Source organism: Gymnoscopelus microlampas, assembly GCF_963454915.1.
Source record: "Gymnoscopelus microlampas genome assembly, chromosome: 10".
NCBI classification, from domain to species: domain Eukaryota; kingdom Metazoa; phylum Chordata; class Actinopteri; order Myctophiformes; family Myctophidae; genus Gymnoscopelus; species Gymnoscopelus microlampas.
In genome coordinates, this window is record NC_139947.1 from 54,428,252 (window position 1) to 54,451,456 (window position 23,205).

At 38.2% G+C, this 23,205-nt stretch overlaps 1 protein-coding gene and 1 long non-coding RNA gene across 2 annotated transcripts in view; one reads left to right on the forward strand and one right to left on the reverse strand.

Moving 5' to 3' along the window:
* Positions 1-14,747, forward strand: part of hmga1a (high mobility group AT-hook 1a) — a gene marked incomplete at its 3' end in the record, with an annotated part of 35,738 nt that extends 20,991 nt beyond the window's left edge. Inside the window, exon 5 of the mRNA XM_084070180.1 lies at positions 14,691-14,747. Coding sequence (XP_083926306.1) covers positions 14,691-14,747 — 57 coding nt within the window. The remainder of the gene's footprint in view (positions 1-14,690) is intronic.
* A 1,699-nt stretch (positions 14,748-16,446) lies between these two features.
* On the reverse strand, positions 16,447-20,906 carry LOC311053211. Its single transcript, XR_014601624.1, has 3 exons — positions 20,846-20,906; positions 18,636-18,761; positions 16,447-17,148 (listed from the first exon to the last, which is right to left on the reverse strand). It is a non-coding gene; the product is annotated as an uncharacterized lncRNA (long non-coding RNA).
* Positions 20,907-23,205: the final 2,299 nt, after the last annotated feature.

Here is a 23,205-nt window from a genome sequence, read left to right on the forward strand (position 1 = left end):
ACTGAATTCCTGCCCCCCCCCTCCAATCAAAACCCCGCCGCGCAGTTTTTTTGGTGACATCATACCGACTCCTACAAATCCATGAAAACAAACTACATGTCCCATCATGCAACAGCGACAACAACAACAACACCGGGGGGGCCCGCCACAAAAAAAAACCCTGAAAAGAATTTAAAAAAAAACGATGGACTCTGCTCAGCAACAACAACGCGTTAAACATCTTTATCAAAGAATTGTATGATTCTTAACCCATTCAATGCAGGGACGCATCTGTCATTTCTTTTTGGATTTCTTAGGGCTGTAAAAATAGCAGATATACAAGCTCATAGCGCGGCACCGAGTGCCGCGCTATGAGCTTGTAGATCTGCTATTTTTGAAAAATGGTGAAAATGTGTGCATATTTACATTTTTTTTTTTAAGCGAACATTGGTAAGTCAAATCTTTGCTTCTGGGGAACGGGCCCTGGAGATACATATGTTACAAACGTTTGCTTTAAAAAATATATATATATTCAAATTAAAAGACATTTTCACGATAAAAAAAGAGGCAGATCTACAAGCTCATAGCAAGCTTGTAGATCTGCATTTTTTTTGTTTTAATAGCCAAAGAAATTGAAAAAAAAAGACCGATTTATATCCGGTCTAAATGGGTTAAATGACAGGTAATAACAGTTCATGTTCTGTTTCGCCATAAATAATAAATGTTTCATTGCGTTACTATTAAGTCATTTATACTGGACAAAAAAAAAAAACACGAACGCTCCTTTAAACCAAGGAGCCTGGACCTTTTTTTTTTTTCTTCTCGTTTTTTCCTCTTTGTTCCTAAAAAAAAGAGAAAGTTCAGTTTGTTTGTAGGGATTGTTTTTCTTTTTTCTCTCTCTCTCTCTCTCTCTCTCTCTCTCTCTCTCTCTCTCTCTCTCCTCTCTCTCTCTCTCTCTCTCTCTCTCTCTCTCTCTCTCTCTCTCTCTCTCTCTCTCTCTCTCCTCTCTCTCTCTCTCTCTCTCTCTCTCTCTCTCTCTCTCTCTCTCTCTCTCTCTCTCTCCTCTCTCTCTCTCTCTCTCTCTCTCTCTCTCTCTCTCTCTCTCTCTCTCTCTCTCTCTCTCTCTCTCTCTCTCTCTCCTCTCTCTCTCTCTCTCTCTCTCTCTCTCTCTCTCTCCTCTCTCCTCTTAACGTTACTTAATAATATTCCTTCGTTTTGAACTCAAAATCAAAACCCACATCTGGGAAGGTAGGGGCGTTCCACATTGGTTTCTCCATCTCTCTCTCTCCGTAATGTTTTTTACTGACACAATGTGACATTTTTACCTATCGTTTTTTTTGTTTGTGTGAAGTGGTTTAAATCAGGGGTTTTCAACCTTTTTCGCATCAAGGACCCCCAAATTGACAATATTAGCCTAGGGACCCCCATTTGAAAAGATATGCCAGGGACTCAACCATTTAGATTTCTTGGGGGTCCCAATCTACACTGTATCCCATCATCATCAGTGTTCATGTAACTCTGAGAGTGTACAAATCTCTCAGAGTTACAGACATATATAAGGGTCATTTGGTTGCTAATTATTAATTCTGCTGGGACCCCCTCACGGACCACTGTTGAAAACCCCTGGTTTAAATCTGTCCCCCGTAAACGCGTACGTTTGTTTTATTCAACTAAAACTAATGGGTGGAGTAGGTCGCATGTGTTTTTTTTTATATAGAAAGTTAAATAACAGCCATGTGTCTAAAAAAGTACTTCATTCTTTCAACTGGTGTTTTTTCCATCCATAGCGCAGCGTTCTTCTGTGTGTCCTGCCCCCCCCCTTCTTCTCTGTACTGCTACTGGCTCTCTAGATGAGGGGGGTGCCCATAACTCTGAGAATGAACCAAATGGACCCCCCCCCCCCCCCCCACACTCAAGCAATTGATATCTTAACCCATTAAGACCTGAGGCCATTCTAAAAAAAAAAACAGTTTTTTGAAAAAATCTGGAAAATATTTTTAATAGATTTTTCAAAATAGCAGATCTACAGGCTCGTAGTGCGGCACTCGGTGCCGCGCTATGAGCTTGTAGATCTGCTATTTTTGAATAGCCAAAGACATCTAAAGCGACACAGATGCGTTCCAGGTATCAATGGGTTAAGTTCTGTAACTCAGAAAGTGTGCGAATGGCCCTTTACATTTAACCCAGGTCGTCCAAAAGCTAGAGATGTTCTTCTCGTTGCACCATTTTTGTCTTCTTCTCGGGACGCCCCCAGTGGACACTCGGTGTGTCTGCAGGCAGCGGTGACTCGCTCTCACTATGTTTAGGATTCCATTTGTACACTTTCTAACTTATTGGACCATCTTTGAGAAAAATAATAATAATAATTTGAGAACCACACGGCCCTATTAGATAAATCTGTGCGCTTTGATCAATGAAATAATAGTATCAAGACTTGTTATAAATGTTCCTCGGGGGGGAGCCCGAACCGTTTAACTAAAAACAATGAGTGTTGCTGCTTTTTATAGCGATTTTAAAGAAAAACAAACTGGGTTGATATAGTCTGTGTGTTTTCTTTCAGGATAGTAAGTCACTAGGGCTGTGAGGGAGCAACAGTTTTTTTCAGGGAAGCTTTTTTATAGTAAAACGCTGTCAACACTGTCTTCACGTGGGTTTGTTTTTCCCAATCGATCCAAACTGTAAAGCAAAAACGGTTCATTCATGAATTGGCCAAAACGAGGAGTTTTACACGTCGCTGAGAGGCCGCTCGCTATCCGACCCGACCCGACACGGGACGACTATTGACGTTTTTATTTCTCATTCCATAAACGTTTTTTCCGAACGCTTTCTCGTCTTTAGCTTAAGCCTAAACGATGCTCTCGTCCTGCAAGGATGTCGCCTGCAAAAAAAAAAAAAATGCTCTAGCAAAGCTTGACGCAGCTTTTTTTGGGCAGTGCGACAGCCGTCGTACTACGAGAGTGAACCTTGCACGCCCGGTCTCGTAGCACACGGAGAACAGCAGATCTACAAGCTCTTGAGGTTTCTGCTGAAACGACGTAGACCGACCGCGAGCCTTGTTCGCAAACCGCCCGCCCGTCCTCTCAGTGCATCGGAGCGTCTGTGATGCGTTGTGTGGGCTGGTAGATGTGTCTGTGATGCGTTGTGTGGGCTGGTAGATGTGTCTGTGATCGGCTGCGTTTGGCGCGCGCCACCCGTGTGCAGCTTGAGCCCGTTGAGGCCCATTCAGAAAATGCCTTCCTACTAAATCCTAGCGGTTTTCTGAAAAAACTGAAGTTGCTATGTATATTAGCTATGATTACAGATACTTTCCCAGATTTGAATGGGTTAATAGTACACCAACTGGGCTTGAGTTTAGGGGCTGTTTTAGGCTTAAGTTTAGGGCTTTATATTCCTCAACTTGTCACATTAGCGCCGCTGAACTAATCCTTTTTGTTTTCTTCTCTCTTAACTAATCTCATGGATGTTGTAAAGGCTGTCTTTGCTCCAGGGGGGAAAAAATGCTGTTTTTTTTGTTTTTGTTTTGTTTTTCGGTTTGTTTTCTTTTTGGTTTGTCATTTTCTTTGAGTGTCAGGGAACTCTTCTTGGTCACAACAGTCCAATTACTGGGTTTATATATATTTGTTTTTGTTTTTTTGTTATTTTCCACAAACCTTAAAAAACGCTGCTACAACCTCAGTTAAAAACAAACAAAACCCGGAAAAACTGCAAACAAAACGTCAGGCCGTTCACAGCGCCTGGTGAACCTTCATACCTCACAACAACAACGAAATATCGCTTAAAAAAAAAAAAAACTTTTTACAATTATAGTTCTGTTTGATGAAGAAAAAGAAAAAAAAAGTACAAAAAAAAAAACTGGTTTCTGTGCGTTGGATGTTATAATAACCTCTGGTTAGGATTGTTTTTTGTCTTTATTACGTACATGGTCTTTATTATACGTGCATATAGTTCTGTGTGTTTTCTGTTGAAGAAAAAAAAAAAAAAAAAAAACCTTGACCTGTAAAATGTGTGTGCGTGTGGGGGGGTCCGGGGACTCGGGGGAGGAGGCGGTTCCACACGGTTCCCCAAATGAACCCTTCAGAGGTTACGGAGCTCTTTTAGCGTGCACAAATGGAACCCAACGGGGTTCCATTTGTGCACGCTAAAAGAGCTCCATTGTACACTCACGGAAGTTGTGTTTGGGGGGTCTTAATGCTTATCAAACTAGGGGGAGTTCTACAATAATTATTTTTGTGTGTACACACACACACACACACACGCAGCTTTACAGGTTTCCAGGTTTTTTTTTTGTTTTAAAAAGAAATGTGTGAAGCAACGTCAGGGAAAAGAACCTGTCAGCTTAAAGATAAAACTGTTCGCTGACTGTGGTAGAAAAAAAAAATTAGCAGGTTGTGTTTTTATCCTTCAATAAATAAAATCTTTTCTGGTGCACTGAAAAAAAAAAAGAAATAGAAATGTTGGTTTGGATTTTCATGGACAAAAAAAAAAGTGTTTTTGTGACTTTTGACACTTGTGGGTGTTTTTTTTTTTCTTTCTCTTCAGTGTGTTTTTTTTTTTTTTTTTTTTTTTGGTCCATCGGTCAGTCATTGGCTCCAGCCTTTCCCCCCCTCGTTAATTCATTCAAACATTTGGACTATTAATTAATGGTCCTTTATTTTCGTAATTACGCGGCTATTTTAATGACAATAAGACACGCCCCTTTCTTTACACGAACCAGTTATTCATTTTTTGCATACGTTCATCCATAAAAGTGTAAATTCAGAATATGACGGGATCACTTCTTTTAATGTACACTGTCAGAAACATGTCAAATGTACAATGTCTATATTTCTACGGTGCCCTATGATGACAATTTGTATCCAGAAATCGTCAATAAAGACAAGAATTTATTCTCTTTTTCTTTTAGTTTTTTGGACACAAACTTTTCTTTATATTGTTTTAGTGGAGAATCAACTATCTGCTCAAATATCTTAATATGTCTGCTCAAATATCTTAAAGGGATAGTTCGCGCAAAAAAAAAAACTTTTTTCCTATGTATTAGTCACCGCATGGAGACGTGAATTCATGGATATCTTTTAGTTTTTTTGTCTCATCCCTAAGACAATAATTTGATGACCAGCGGACCGGTAAGGCAGTGGTTCCGGTAGGAGACACAAAGGAGACTCTTTGTGTCTCCTACCGGAACCGCTTCGGGTCATCAAATTATTGTCTTAGGAATGAGACAAAAACTAAAAGATATCCATGAATTCACGTCTCCATGCGGTGACTAATAGTGGTTATACTAGTCGACTATTATAACCACTAGTCGACCTTGTTGGTACTAGTCGAATAGTTGGGGAAAAAAAAAACTTTTTTTTTTTTTTTTTAATGCTATAGTAATGGCCCATCTTACTATTATTATTATTATTATTATCCTCCTGACTTTATTTTTTATCAAAAGGGGGTCAAACGTATGCCCAATAAAAGCCTATTATTGGGCAATGGGGATCTTTGGAGACACTGCTGTGGTGCTGTGCTGCTGTGCCAGAAGCGCTTCCCTTAAAACGCCATAAGAATAAGGGCAGGAGGATAATAATAATAGTAATATAGTAGTAGGATGGCATTAAAACAATGCCACCCCAAAAAAAAAAGTAATTTTTTTTTTAATGTAAATTTCGACTAGTCGACTAGTCGACTACCACTGGGTCAAATTAGTCGACCTGTAAAAATCTCTAGTCGTGAAAGCCCTACCCGTTAGTTAGACAGATGCCAGGTTCATTTGTGGCGTCCTATAGTCTCAATGTACAGGTTATTGTCTCCGCCAGGCCCACGGCGAGATCGGCTGTTTTTCGGCTTTAGGCTTACGGTTAAAAATGGCAAAATAATAATTATTTTTAAATGACATTCATAACATGGCTGTCCTAAAGCGTTGATGTCCTCACAAGTACAGTAATACTAACCTGTGTGTGTGTGTGTGTGTGTCCGTCTGTCTCCGGCACCGTTGGGCCCTTAACATTGTAAGTGTTAAGTAGTTGGTTCAAAACCGTTGTTTATGTACCCGAAATCCATCACAAACCCGCGGAAAAAGTATCAGAAACCACTAATAACCGCAACATTTTCGCACGCGTGCTGCGTGCGCACGCATGCGCGTTCATGAGGGTCTGCTGTAACCACCTCGCGTCGGGGCCTACTATTGCCTCGTTACGCGACTGATTTGTTGATATCACTCCTGCAGATTTTGTCCAAACATCACGCAAGTCGGTACACGGTATCTTTATAGTCATTAAACCGAACGGGTCTTTTTCATATGCCATCCTGATTGGCTAAGAATGGCTTCCAAAGTTTGCAGGAGTGCTCAGTTTTGAACAAAATGCCTCAAATCCTGAACGCAGCGTCTGATTGTGGTGAAACCTTTCACGCACATTCGCACTACGGTGAGGAACAAATGCCAACCTTTTGCCAATTATGCCCAATTATAGCACCAACAGGAGGCAGATTTTTGAAAAACATTACATTGATGTTTTTATTACTCCTACAGATTTTGTCCAGACATAACGCAAATCGGTACACATTATCTCTGTGGTTATGATTATCTCTATAGTCAGTGGCGTGCACAGACATTTTGAGGGGCAGGCGCTCAAGTAAATTATACTTTTTTTTTTGTTTACTTGGTCTGCTCTTTTCTCCCTCTACACCTCTTTGCCAAAAATAGCCGATCTACAAGCCCACAACTTTCTTCTTTTTTTCAAAAGGGCACTTCTGGTCAAGAGGGCAAAGGTGCAGGTGCTCATATTCCATCAACATTGCTGGCCCGCGATAACCTACCTGACCTGGTGGAGACCTGTGCTCCGAGGAACACTTGGATAATTTGGATAATTTTTTTGCTGGGGACCTTCGTTCAAATGATGAAGAAGGTAGTGCACGCACATCCGTTAGGTCCAGGTGCTTAGCCAAACAAAGTACAATGAAAAAGAATAAAGTCTGCACACTGGTAGTTGCACAACGCTCCAGAATGTATTGCTCATCAACGTTTGGGCCGTACACACACGTTTATATACACGAATCCACGGAGCGCTGCCCTGCGCGCAGCCATTGCTGCGGTGTCAACGCTCCGCGGACGTGACACCGCAGCAATGGCCGCCTACAGGTAGCTACAGGCAGCGCGTCTGTGGATTTGTCTATTGGTACTACTATGCAATGATAGGCTCACCCCAATAGGCCACTGAAGTCCTGACGTCACTCGTTCATCCCCTGGTTCGTAAGGTAATGTCTCTATGGAGAATAACATTGGGTCATCATAGAATCGTCTCATATAAGAATTGTGGTCCAAAAATAAACAAACTCTCTCATCATCACTGTCAGGGAGGAGGTTCTGTATCGTTTGTGATTGTCAGTCACTTATATTTGATCTGTTTCTGGCAAAAAATTAACTCATTTGGCGGAAGTAACATTATCGTTTTCTCACCGTCAGTTGATGCTTCATATCCATACTAGTCAAACCGCCGGGATCATTTGTTTATTTTTGGAACACAGTTCTTATTTGACACGATATTAAACACGTCTATGGGATTCAGAATGGGGGTGGAAAACTGCGAACCAGGTAGACAAACAAAGGATGCGTAAATTACGTCAGACTTCGGTGGTCTATAGGGCAAGTCACTGCCAACTCAATCAGGAGGTTGGCTGTTGCATAAAGTCAAGAATATCTGGAGATAAACAGTGTGAACCCATCCCAGGATGGATCCAAGAATAGCAATAAATAAAAAATACATTTAAAGTTTCCCAAGATTAATACATTTAGTTATAAATATATAGAATAGGTACTCAAAAAAACAAACAAAGGGGGGACACAGTGACATGCTGCAGCATAGGACATGAGATTGTAGTAATTGTTTCAACAGGGTCTAAATAATAAGGGGGATCGCCACTAAATCCCTCAACAAAGTATCATAATAATCTCAGGGAGATAAACAAAACAACGTCAGCTCTAAGAGCGTACTCTATTACAGGTGTTCTGAAGGTGTGTGTGTGGAAACACTAATAGACAGAAGACAAGTAAAAGGCTAAACGATTGTATAACGGAACAAGAGAACAACTAATGCAGGCCAAGGCTCAAGATAAACCTGAAAGGTCCCTGTAATTATCCATATTAAAAACATGTCCTATACTGCTGCACCAGGAGGAAGGAAATCCTGTCACCAGCACCCTATGGAAGATCACAACAAGAGAGACCCTCTTTCAACCCCCTCAAAAACCCCTGAGGGTTCCTTTTGGAGCCCAGTGTGTAAGAAGCACTGCTCTATATAATCAGACTAGATTCACTAAATGAACTCCAGTCAAAGAGGGGTCACAAGTTTGTTCTTTTTAAACCAAACCTGTGGTTTCCTGTAGTAGTCCTCTCTGCCACAGTCAGGCTCATGGAATGCAACCCAAAACATTCCTGTTGGTACTGTGCCTTTAAGAACGGGACATATTTAATGTACTAGTCATTCATCCTGGCTGGTACCATTTCCTTTAAGAACAGGACATATTTAATGTACTAGTCATTCATCCTGGCTGGTACCATTTCCTTTAAGAACAGGACATATTTAATGTACTAGTCATTCATCCTGGCTGGTACCATTTCCTTTAAGAACAGGACATATTTAATGTACTAGTCATTCATCCTGGCTGGTACCATTTCCTTTAAGAACAGGACATATCTAATGTACTAGTCATTCATCCTGGCTGGTACCATTTCCTTTAAGAACAGGACATATTTAATGTACTAGTCATTCATCCTGGCTGGTACCATTTCCTTTAAGAACAGGACATATCTAATGTACTAGTCATTCATCCTGGCTGGTACCATTTCCTTTAAGAACAGGACATATTTAATGTACTAGTCATTCATCCTGGCTGGTACCATTTCCTTTAAGAACAGGACATATTTAATGTACTAGTCATTCATCCTGGCTGGTACCATTTCCTTTAAGAACAGGACATATCTAATGTACTAGTCATTCATCCTGGCTGGTACCATTTCTTTAAGACGGTGGTTCTCTCATCTTTTTCCATGTCAAGAAATCAAGAAGGTTTTATTGGTCACTAATTATACAAGCACAAGCAGTCAAACGTTGTTGGGACTTGTTCAGCGTAACGTAAATAATGTATTAAGTAAGAGAATAAATACTATCATATTCATACAGTGAGAAACAAATAAAACGCGGGGCATGAGCTTATCAACATGCAGAAGTACCATGAAGTGTGCAGGTGATATACATATTGTGATATCCACAGAAGAAGACTGTTACTTCTACTCCACTACATCTCAGCTTGTAGATCGGCTATTTTCAAACAGCCTATGTATAAAATAGGGCTAAAGTGGTTAAATGTAGGCTTCATAATATCATAATTTATATCTGCAAAGTAACTAAAGTTTTCAAATAATTGTAGCGGAGTAAAAAGTACAATATTTGCCTCCGACATGTAGTGGAGTAGAAGTAAAAGTATTGGAAATTGGAAATACTCAAGTAAAGTACAAAATACCTCAAAATTGTACTTAAGTACAGTACTTAAGTAGATGTACTCAGTTACTTCACACCACTGGACCTTTATCCCAGATGACCTGAGAGCTTGTGGATGGTAGTTAACCCTTTAAGAGCGGGGGGCGCATCTATGTAACCACTTTATCCATATTTTACACTTTTGGCTATTCAAAAATAGCAGATCTACAAGCTCATAGCGCGGCACCGAGTGCCGCGCTACGAGCTTGTAGATCAGCTATTTTTTTTTAAATCGTGTTTTTTTTTTCCAAATCTTTGAATATATATCTATAAAGCAATTGTTTTTTATTCAAATCTTTGCCTCTGGGGGTCCCTGGAACAACTTTTTTTTAGATGGGGGTCCGCAGCCAAATACATATCGTTGTGGGGCTCCTTGACACTGACATTAATATTATAGCAACATAAGTGTTTCAGAAAACTGTTTTAAACTGATTTAGAAGACATTCGTAGAATCCCCAGAAGCAATAACATTTTAGCTAGAAATGCTCGCTTTAAATATATATATATATTCAAAGATTTGCACAAAATTGTTCACGATTTTTCAAAAAACAGCAGATCTACAAGCTCATAGCGCGGCACCGAGTGCCGCGCTATGAGCTTGTAGATCAGCTATTTTTTGAATAGCCCAACGAAATCTAAAAATGACACACAGATGCGTCCTCAGGTCTTAAAGAGTTAATATCTTGTGGACGGTAGTTATTCATAGAATGAGAGAGTCTCAACATCCTCAGTTCAGTTCAGAGAGGCTGACTCACGGTTTGTCATCATTTAATAAGCTTCCACATCCTGATCTGTGTGGATGGACTTATTGTTGCATAAAGTGACTCAACCTGGTGCAATTCTACCGCTGGAAGAAAAAAGTAAACAACGTTTTGCAACGTCAATTCCTGCTTCAAACCCTTTATTATTTAAAGGGATAGTTTTCCTATATGGATTAGTCACCCCATGGAGAGACTTCATGGACATTTGTTTGTTTTTGTCGCTCCGCCGGTCATCAAATCATTGTCTTAGGAATGAGACAAAAAGTCAAAAAATATCCATGAATTCAAGTCTCCATGGGGTGACTAATCCATAGAAAAGGGGTGAACTATCCCTTTAACCATAACTTTTTAAACTGCCTGCTTTTCTGTCCAAACCAATCGCTGCTGACGTGACAAACTGTCATGTTTAAAATGTACAGTAGGTTTACAAAACAGATCTTTATATAAATGACATTAGATTCACATTTAGACCATGTTCACAGTGGGTTTTCAATACATCAAATAATGCAGGCTTTTTACAATTTACAATGTAAGAATTTATCAGAACCTCTTTATCCAGAGTGACTTACAGATAGAATACATAGAATACATAGAATACAGAGAGACAGTGTAGTGTCTCAGTAAACTATAGGATCATAGAATACAGAGACAGTGTAGTGTCTCAGTAAACTATAGGATCATAGAATACACAGAGACAGTGTAGTGTCTCAGTAAACTATAGGATCATAGAATACACAGAGACAGTGTAGTGTCTCAGTAAACTATAGGATCATAGAATACAGAGAGACAGTGTAGTGTCTCAGTAAACTATAGGATCATAGAATACAGAGACAGAGTATTGTCTCAGTAAACTATAGGATCATAGAATACAGAGACAGTGTAGTGTCTCAGTAAACTATAGGATCATAGAATACAGAGACAGTGTAGTGTCTCAGTAAACTATAGGATCATAGAATACACAGAGACAGTGTAGTGTCTCAGTAAACTATAGGATCATAGAATACAGAGACAGTGTAGTGTCTCAGTAAACTATAGGATCATAGAATACAGAGAGACAGTGTAGTGTCTCAGTAAACTATAGGATCATAGAATACAGAGACAGTGTAGTGTCTCAGTAAACTATAGGATCATAGAATACACAGAGACAGTGTAGTGTCTCAGTAAACTATAGGATCATAGAATACACAGAGACAGTGTAGTGTCTCAGTAAACTATAGGATCATAGAATACAGAGACAGTGTAGTGTCTCAGTAAACTATAGGATCATAGAATACAGAGACAGTGTAGTGTCTCAGTAAACTATAGGATCATAGAATACACAGAGACAGTGTAGTGTCTCAGTAAACTATAGGATCATAGAATACACAGAGACAGTGTAGTGTCTCAGTAAACTATAGGATCATAGAATACAGAGACAGTGTAGTGTCTCAGTAAACTATAGGATCATAGAATACAGAGACAGTGTAGTGTCTCAGTAAACTATAGGATCATAGAATACAGAGACAGTGTAGTGTCTCAGTAAACTATAGGATCATAGAATACAGAGACAGTGTAGTGTCTCAGTAAACTATAGGATCATAGAATACAGAGACAGTGTAGTGTCTCAGTAAACTATAGGATCATAGAATACAGAGACAGAGTATTGTCTCAGTAAACTATAGGTAGAAATACTCTATTACAATTGAAAGTCCAAAATGTAGTTGAGTAAATGTACACATATATTGGTATCAAAATGTACTTAAAGTACCAAAAGTAGAAAGTACTCATTATGCAGAATGTCCCATTTCACAAGTTTTCAAATGTATGAATTATATAAAAAATCTTTTGAAAATAGCACATCTACAATTGACGCATTGTGAGCTTGTAGATCGGCTATTTTCAAATGGACAAAATGTATATAGGGTTGAAGTGGTTAATGTGTGTTTTTTTAAAAATAATAATCTAAATCTACAAAGTAACTAGTAGTAACTAAAGTTTTCAAATAATTGTAATGGAGTAAAAGTGCAATATCTGCCTCTGAGATGTAGTGGAGTAGAAGTATAAGTAATGAAAACTGGAAATACTCCAGTAAAGTAAAAAAAAACACCTCAAAATTGTACAGTACTTGAGTAATTGTACTTAGTTACTTTATACATCACTGCATTTGAAACTATAGATGTTGGTAAACAATGAACTTACTAGCATCATTCTAAATAACCTGAATCTAAATTACATTTTAACAATGTGGTTCGAGAAAAACAAGCCTAATTAACAAAACACAAACAAACAAACAAACATGAGAACAAGTTTCATAAACTACACATTATATTTGTTTAGTTATTTTTAATACATTTCAGACCATCATAGATGATACAGAACAGTTCCGGTGCTCCTCCACTAGGGGGCATACCTACCTAGACTACAGCTTTGGAAAACAACAATGTATGGGACGGGGCTCCATCTTGTGGCCGTAGTGGGTAGTGTTTCCATCTCACCTAGAATCATTTCAACCTTTTTCATATCAAGGTCCATCATTTATTCTGCATTTGAGCCACAAATTGCCACCATTTGATGAGATTTAGACTCTCAGACCCAAAATATATATATTTAAATATTAGCTGTATTGATGTTGGTTCCATAGGAAAGATAAACAGGCAAACGTTGATCAAAATAACAATTCTTTAATTAAGTCATGCAGATAACAATAATTTAACTCTTGAGAGGTTAAAATGGAACCAAATGGACCCATAAGGGTCCATTTGGTTTCATTTTAAACTCTCAAGAATTAAAGATCTATAAGGGTCCATTTGGTTACCAACTCTCCACCATTTAGCTGGGGACCACCTGGAACCCCCTCAAGGACCACTGGTTGAGGACCACTTATTTAAGTTGTGATACAATCTGTGTGTAAAGTAACTAAGTACACTGCATGTCTCTCCCATGTTAGTCTTGCTTACTTGCTGTGTGTGTGTGTGTGTGTGTGTGTGTGTGTGTGTGTGTGTGTGTGTGTGTGTGTGTGTGTGTGTGTGTGTGTATGATATAATATATGATATAAGGATGAATAAATGACGTCTGACTGACCACAGGATCTCCTCTTCAGCTCTGCAGTAACGTTGTTATATCTGGACTGTATAGCCGGTCAGAACTAGACTGTATAGCCGGTCAGAACTGGACTTTAGCTGAAATAAAGCCTGACCGTACGGGGGTTGAGTCATATAAACTCATGCAGATTCACAATAGACCACCGAAGTCTGACGTAATGTACGCATCCTTTGTTCGTCTACCTGGTTCGCAGTTTTCCACCCCCATTCTGAATCCCATAGACGTGTTTAATATCGTGTCAAATAAGAACTGTGTTCCAAAAATAAACAAATGACCCCGGTGGTTTGACTCTTATGGATATGAAGCATCAACTGACGGTGAGAAAACGATAATGTTACTTCCGCCGAATTAGTTACATTTTCGCCAGAAACAGATCAAATATAAGTGACTGACTATCATAAACTATACAGAGCCTCCTCCCTGACAATATCGCCGAGACAGTTTGTTTATTTTTGGACCACAATTCTTATATGAGACGATTCTATGATGACCCAATGTTATTCTCCATAGAGAAATGACCTTACGAACCAGAGGATGAACGAGTGACGTCAGGACTCCGGTGGTCTATGGAAGCTCTGAGAGGTTTAAAACTCTATTTGAAATCTTATGTGTGTTGAAGTTATCATGTTTTGTACATTTATACTTGTGTTTAACCATGCCAATGTAACTGACAGTGTTTGTAACTATAAGTTAATATCATTTGTTTTATTTCTCATAATAGGGCTGTATTTAAGTTAATTTGTTATGCATACATTATTTATGTGTGTTATAGCAATGCTTTTATTTTGAAGTGTCAAAGTCACGTTTGTGTGTCTCGTTGGTCTGCTCTCACGTGACTTGGATTCACAGGACTTTTGCATTAAGCAACAACAAGGTGCAGAAGCTCTGTTTCATGTTGGTTCATAAGAGACTGTCTTTTAACCGTGCATCCAAACTTTACTACAAAGGTATGTTACAATGCGGGTTGTGTTTTATTTGTTTGTTTCATGGGTTTTATATGTACTTATTACTGTTACTGCACTTCCAGAGTTTGTGGTGGTGCTGTGCAGCAGGACTGGTGGGAACCACAAACCACATACATGCACTTTAGAAAGAGTTTGAGGTAGGAGTTAACTTCTATGTTCATTGTGTTTGATAGCAACATAGAGGCTCATGTACATAATAGTTTATTGCATTCACCCAGCATGGTGGTTTATGACTAAACCTACATTGTTTTGAGATGTTTAAATAATATGAAGCAACTACAAGAATCAAGCCCAAAGTCGCTGATTATAAGCAGACATGGCAACACTGGTAAACAGGAAACCCCTTGATATTGAGTAATGGGAGATTCCATGTGTTTATGTAGGTGTTTGGCAACGGCTGTGAGCTGAGAGCTGCTGGTGGTACGATCAATGGACCATAGTAGCAGGTATGTGCACGCCATAGCAAAGTAGTCATTCTAATTATTCTAATTATGAGAGAGCAGTTTATATGATCACTGAAAGAAGAGTATTCATGTACATGACATCAGCTCACAACGGGTCACTTCACCACCCGTTGTGAGCTTGTAGATCTGCTATTTTCAAAGGATAATAGATTGTAGATCTGCTATTTTCAAGTAGCCAAAGTTTAAATAGGGCTTGAGTGTTTTGTGATAATAATTCAAATCTACAAAGTAATTAGTAACTAAAGTTTTCAAATAATTGTAGTGGAGTAAAAGTACAATATTTGCCTCTGAGATGTAGTGGAGTAGAAGTAAAAGTACAGAAAATTGGAAATACTCCGGTAAAGTAAACGTACCCCAAACTTGTACTGAAGTGCAGTACTTGAGTGAATATACTTAGTTACTTTACACCACTGCCACTGCCAGTAGCTATCAGGATTAGGGGTGCAACAATGAATCAATTTGATCTATTATAAATATTTTTAAAAATCAATACTTTATCAAAGAGATGAATAATGTTGGGACATAATGTAACCCAGGCTTGAAATGACCCTGAATTTAAAATAGTTCATGGGATAAATAAATACCTTCATTTCAGTTGATTTATAAAGTGCTAAAAACTATTAAAAAGTGCCTTTTGGAATAACATCCATTTAAGTTATATAAATATACCTAAAATGTTGCTTTAGTCTGTTTTAAAATGTAGAACAAGCTATTATATATGAAAGGAAAAAAACACTGCAAAACAAACAACAAGGTGTCTTACAGGTTTCTGCTAAAGGTAAAAACTACCTGACTCTGTTGATTGCCTTCCTAAGTGAGCCTTGTATCTGACAATGTATAAAGTCACCAACTTTGAGACAGGATTGTGTTGTTTTAAAAACATGTTTTTGGGGGTTTGAGTTGGTTTCTGCCCGACAACAGAGATTTACTTAAATATATATAAAGAAGAAATATATGAAGATACAAGTTTTCTGTATGACATCAGTATATAAATAATACAATACAATAAAATACATAATAATACAATGACAAATAATCATTACAATAAAAACATACAACAGACAAACAACAGTGTTTTAGAATGTGTCTTTATTGACAACATGAACATGAACATTACAGAAGCTCTTTAATGTAATGAATGTGTCTTTATTGACAACATGAACATGAACATTACAGAAGCTCTTTAATGTAATGAATGTGTCTTTATTGACAACATGAACATGAACATTACAGAAGCTCTTTAATGTAAAGCTATCAGGACAGTGGTGGAAGAAGTACTCACAGGTTTTACTGAAGTAAAAGTACAAATACCATTTACAAGTACAAGTTACAATTGAGACATTTACACTCTTATCCAGAATGACTTAGAAGTAATGTAGAAATACTCTATTACAAGTAAAAGGTCTGTAAAAGTACAAAAGTATTGTCATTAAAGCATACTTACAGTACTCTTTATGCAGAAGGGCCTATTTAACCTTTTTATATTTGTCTTAGAAAAATAGCAGATCTACAAGCTCATAATGTGATGCATTGCAAGACGTTGTGAGCTTGTAGATCTGCTATTTTTGAAGAGTTGAAGTATAACATTGTGCTTAAAATATATGTTTTGTTTTAGTAATCTAAATCTACACCTTAAAGTAATCAAATAATTGTAATGGAGTAAAAAGTATTGCCTCTGAGATGTAATGGACCCCAAATCAATATGTGTTTATCTGCAGACCCCCATCTGGGACCCCTATGAGAGTAGATTTGGTATTTGGTATTTTATAAATTATTCCTCATGTTTCAAGACTTTCCAATGTATGTATTTTTAAACAGCAGATCTACAGGCTCACAACACACCAGTGTGAGCTTGTAGATCATCATAACATACTGGTTTAAATGCTTTATGTATTTACTTTGTCTTCCTATATTAACACGTTTAGCTGGGGACCCCCCGAAGGACCCCCGGACCCCACTTTGAGAAACACTGACATGAAGTATTGAGAAGGGGACATAATGAAGTCAAGTAAAAGTATCTCTAAATCGTACTCAAGTAGAGTATTTGAGTAAATGTACTCAGTGAGTTTCCAGCAGTGTCAGTAGCAGAGTTACAGAGAATAGAGCAGAAAACCACTGAATGTGTTGTGATTGGATGCGTTATCATAGAGCTTGTGACCACCAGGTAACTTCATGTACACTGTGTCTCTCTGCTCCAGCTCTATGATCACTCCATTAGACACGTATTCTAACCCATATCCATGATTATTGTATCCAGGGTTAGCAATGAGCAGCTGATTATTTTTATACATGTAGACATACACATACTTTGATGCATCCTGGCCGCCTGCAGTGAATCTGAACTGATAAACTCCTTTCACAGGTGCGGAGAACTGACCTGGAACGCACACGTGCACGCACGCACGCACGCACGCACGCACGCACGCACGCACGCACGCACGCACGCACGCACGCACGCACGCACACACACACACACACACACACACACACACACACACACACACACACACACACACACACACACACACACACACACACACACACACACACACACACACACGGATCATGTTGTCACTGTTAAACACTGTTAACTACTTAAAGGAGTAGTTCACCTAAATAAACATACTTATTTTCTATCAATTGCTCATGTTAATGAGCTTTACATAAAGTGATTAAAGGGATAATTCACTTTCAAACATGCTTGGAGTCATTTTAACGTCTACCTGGTCCTTGAATTCATGGAGATTTGTTTGTTTTTGTCTCATTCCTGAGACAATCATTTGATGACCGGCGGAAAGATGTCTGATGTATCCGGTAGGAGACACAAAGGAGTCTCTTTGAGTCTCCTACCGGATACACCAAACCTCTCATCAAATTATTGTCTTAGGAATCATTTTTTGGGTGAACTATTCCTTTAAGCTCCATTTCTTTTAAGGAAAAAGTGTTCTTAAAAATCTGATCTACAAGCTCACAACGAGCCACAAATGTTGTACATCTTGTAAATGTGATATTTTTGAAGTGTTTGAACATTTTAGCCTGTAATGACACAGCAGAGTTAACCCTTCACATGCTGTTACTGATGTTTTCACAGAGATGTAAGTTGTATCATTAGTTGGTGAGAGATAATTGATTGTGTAAAGCTCATTAACATAATTAACTGGATATTTCACTTTCAAACATGTTTGGGCTCATTTTAACGTAATTTACCAGACACGCCCCCTTCCTACAGTACAAACCCATTGTAACTTCAAACCCCATTTTAAACCTGTTTGACTCATTGAAAACACCAGTCCTTGGTTTTATTTTAGTTTTTCATTATTATTTTATTCTTTAATTTTCCCAGATTTTTTTTTTAATCAAGCAACTTAAAACTATCTGTGGTTTTCACAAAAGCCCAAGTAGATGTTAAAATGACCCCAAACATGTTTGATAGTGAATTATCCCTTTAATCACTTAATGTAAAGCTCATTAACATAATTAATGTAATCACTTAAAGGGTAAGTGATATGTTTTTGTTAACATAAGCGTTAAATAGCTCTATATTGAGATAGTAATAATCATCAAACTTGAAAATGTATTTTCAGTTTATTAAAGAGCTGGAGAGATGAGGAGACCCCTGTTACTGAACAAACAATGATTACTATCACAATATAGAGCTATTTAACACTGTTACTGAACAAACAATGATTACTATCACAATATAGAGCTATTTAACACTGTTACTGAACAAACACTATAGCAATGATTACTATCACAATATAGAGCTTTAACCTTTTGACAAAACACTTTGTTTTCACCAAAAATATCACTCACCCTACTTTTAATGTCAAGTTAATTAACATAATTAACTTAATCATCACCTACCTGTAGATGTACTGTAGGCGTTGCCGATGTTAGAGTGAACTCTCTGATAAACCAGAGTTGTGTCAGAACTATATCCAATAGATCCAGAACCCAGATAATAAGCAGAGAAGGCCACCTTTGGTTGGTCTGTCAACACAGGAGCATTATCACATTATTATATGATTATAAAAGCATATATTATACTGTTAATGATCATATTATTTATATTACTATGAAAGCATATCTTATACTCTTACTCATAGATTGGTGAAGCAATAGGAAGCGACGCACGAATCCGGGCGGCTGGGTTTGGATCCGCCCTTCAAGACCATCGATTGGCCTCGTTCTTTCAGTCTAATCCGATACTGACGTATCGGATTAATATTCTCATAATTTTTGTGTCTTGTAGATCAACTATAGCAGCTTATAGCAGCTAATAGCAGCTTGTAGATCTGATATTTTGGTTTGATTAGTATTTCTACTTTTGCTCAAGTAATTCAGATTTTAGGACTCCTAAGAGTGTTTATAACTTTCACTCCACAACAATGCAAAGACAAATATTGTACTTTTGACTCCACTACATTTCTAGAGAAGGCTGTTTTCTCAGCTCCAAGAATTGTAGAACACATTTATTGACTCTAAAACTGGTGAGTCAAACTGCACAACCAATATTTAAATGTGTAGCCATGATTCTCTGTTTTCATGATATAATACTAAACTAAAGTGCCCCCCAAAAAATAAATGACTAGTTTTCGGTCAAATTCAGCCACATGCTATACTATTAACACATCGGGTGCCAAACACGGTCTGAACCGTGTGTTTACATAGTGGCGGTTCCGAAGCTTCGGTGCCGTTCACGGTCTGAACCGTGATTTCAGTCTTTTTGTTTTTTTCGTTTTTCTCCGCGCGGGCGGGGCTAGAGCAGCTCTGGGAGCACCCATTGTAATCCTGCGAAGGAAGTGCCAGATTGCTCACCGGAAACACTTTTTTTCCCCCCATCCGCTTCCTGTCTATTTCCTACTTTGAAACGCCTATATCTCCCAATCTGTTTCCTGTGGGGAAAAACGGTCATGCGCGATCCGCGATACCCCCCCCGTTGTAACCCGCGAGGGAAATGTTATGGTTCCAGCCTGTAGCCAGGCTCATGGCACAACATGAATCGCTGCTTTTTTTTGCGTGGATTTGCTTGTAACGCACGCGGAAGGTTTAAACAGCAAAGCGCAGTCAACGGGGAGAATGCTGGCACCCACGGTAAGTTGTTATGAAAAAACGCTGGCACCCGATGTGTTAATAATAATAAAATACAAGAAAAGTAATATCAACAACATAGAATATTTGCTATCTAGTGGTATTGTCTAGTCCATTGGTCTTCAAAGTGGGGTCCGGGGACCCCCAGGGGTCCTTCAGGGGGGTACCAGGGAGTCCCCAGCACAGAGTGCCGCGCTATGAGCTTGTAAATCTGCTATTTTCGAAAAATCGAGATATATATATATACACACATACATTTTTTTAAGCAAACATTTGTAACTCAAATCTTTGCTTCTGGAGGTCCCTGGGACAAAATATATTTTGCCAAATACATATCATTTTGAGGGTCCTTGACATGAAAAAGATTGAGAACCACTGGTCTAGTCGTAGTGTATGGAAACTAATGCAGAACCTGTGAGATATGTTACACTCCACGCTTCACTTTAGTTTTGGATTGGAAAGTCATTATACTTATAAAATAACAGATGTAAGAGCTGATAACGCATGGATAACAATAATAATAATAATAATAAAATAATAAAATAAACACCGCACCCGACCGGAAGGGTCGTGAAAGCGCGGCTTACGGTCGAGCGCATTCAAGAACCAGTTACCACTTCATCTGTATGACAGCAGGCTGCCTTCTAACCAGTTTAGACCAGTTAACACTTCATCTGTATGACAGCAGGCCTTCTAACCAGTTTAGACCAGTTAACACTTCATCTGTATGACAGCAGGCCTTCTAACCAGTTTAGACCAGTTAACACTTCATCTGTATGACAGCAGGCTGCCTTCTAACCAGTTTAGACCAGTTAACACTTCATCTGTATGACAGCAGGCTGCCTTCTAACCAGTTTAGACCAGTTAACACTTCATCTATATGACAGCAGGCTGCCTTCTAACTTTGACACATCATTGCTCTTTGGAACTTTTAACTAGGGATAACATGACATGTTTGCTAAAAGTGATAATAGTTATAATACCTGTTATGAGTCTGCTCACGTTCTCCACTCGATGGTCACTTACATTCAGCCTCATCTCAACGATGGTCAGCTGAGCTGAAATAATTACAACATTAAATCACTCATTAATACTCATGCAGTTTGATTTAATAACTTTGAATTTCAGTAGTTTGAGTATTTGCTAATTTGACTTATGTTATGTTTGTGACATTGTGTGTAAGAACAATACTGGGGTTGCCTAGAGACAATCAGAATCAACAGCCACACTAATCAGTATGTATTGTCAGAGTTTTCAACATGAGTTTTCTAACAATGAAAGTACAATACCTTCATTGTGTCTGTTCACTTCCTCCACTCGTCCCTCAGTTAGATTCAACCTCATGTCTACGCTGGACAGCTGAGCAAGGTTGGCTGAAATCATCACAATACATTACATTAAACCACTCATTAATATGCATGCAGTTTGATTAAAACACCAGCACTGTTTACAGTTAATCTGATTTATAAAAAATATTTGATATTACTATGAATCAAATATGGCTGAGGGAGAGATTTCTGTTGAGCCTGAATTTAGCCTGGAGACCATGAACTTATTTTAATAAAATCTGCTGGTTTGAGCCCAGATGAAGAGAGATTTTAGGCATACATTCGTGTTCACACTGAAGGGTAATTTTGACCCAAACAGTAGGTGTTAGTAGGCAAGAAAGCTCAATCAAGTAAGTGTTAAAACACTTCTGGGTCAAAGTCTACTCTGGCTTTTGTTCAGTTCAGTTTTATGTTGCTTGATTCAACATTTACATATTTCATATTCATCTCATAAGACATGAATGACATTGTTACTTTATGGTAACTTAAATTTATGTCACATTATGAGACGTAAAAATGTCATCATTTCCTCCTAAGATACAGTATGTCACAAGGACAACTTCAGAGAATGTCAGTTTCCATTAGGACAGACTGAAAATATTCACTTAAACCTCAGCATCTCTAATCTTGTGGTAACATTCACCAATAGATCGCCGATCTATAAGCTCACATCGCGTGACTTTTGACATGTTAGGAACTTGTAGATCTGCTATTTTTTTTGAAGAGCTTTGGTGTAGATTGAAAAAGAGCGCATCAAGTATAGAGGGTTATGGTTAAACTGGTTAAACTGAAGTGATTTTTATCATTTCCAAATATTATCAAAGTATTCTGCTGCACCCCTGGCCGCACCCACTTTGAGAAACCCTGCATTATAGTACATTAAATGTTTGCTAAATGTGAAGTTATAATACCTGCATTGTGTCTGTTCACCTTCATTTCCACGCTGGACAGCTGAGCAAGGTTGGCTGAAATCATCACAATATTAACATTAAATCACTCATTAATACTCATACAGGTTGATTAAAACACCAGTAGTAATTACAGTTAATGTAATTTGACATAAAAGTATGAATTCTAAAACTTTTGAATTCTATGAATCAAATATTGATGAGGTAGAGATTTCTGTTGAACCTGAATTTATCCTAGAGGTCATATACTTATTTTAATAAAATCTGTCTGTAAACAAAGTTTTTATTTTTTTTATAGCATGTTAAATACTTAAATACAATTTACAATTTAGGCTTTTAGCAGATGCTCTTAATTCAGAGCAACTTACAGTAAGCAAGGAAAACACGAGGTAATACATCAAATGTTAAACTATTTTGTTTAAGTTTGAGCCCAGATTATGAGATATTTTAGACATTCATTCTTTTGCGCACTGAAGGGTCATTTTGACCCAGCCAGTATATAGGCAAGAAAGCTCAGTCAAGCAAGTGTTAAAATACCTCTGGGGTCATTTTAAAGTCTACTCTGGCTTTATGTTTCATCCCACACATGTTTTATGTTGCTTGATTCAATATTTACATATTTCATATTCATGTCATAAGACATGAATGACATTGTTACTTTATGGCACAATGGCACAAAAATATAATTATTTCCCCTAAGATACAGTCATAGGCGGCGGGTGAGCCTGACAATTGGGAAGGCTATATGGACCAATTGACCAATAATTGGTCTATATAATGCTGCACACATATATTATATTTGATTTGCACAATCCCCAGCATAACATTTGGGAAGGCTTAGCCTACCCAAGCCTTCATTACCCGCCTAAGGATACAGTATGTCACAAGGACAACTTGAGAGAATGTCAGTTTACATTAGATTACAATAGATTTGAAAATATCCACTTGAACCCCAGCATCTCTACTCTTGTGGTGACGTTCACCAAAAATAGCAGATCTACACGCTCACATCAAGTCACTTTGTGACATGTTATGAGTTGTAGTTCTGTTATTCTTGTTGAAGAGATTTGGTGTAGATGGAAAAAGAGCGCACCAAGCATATCAAGT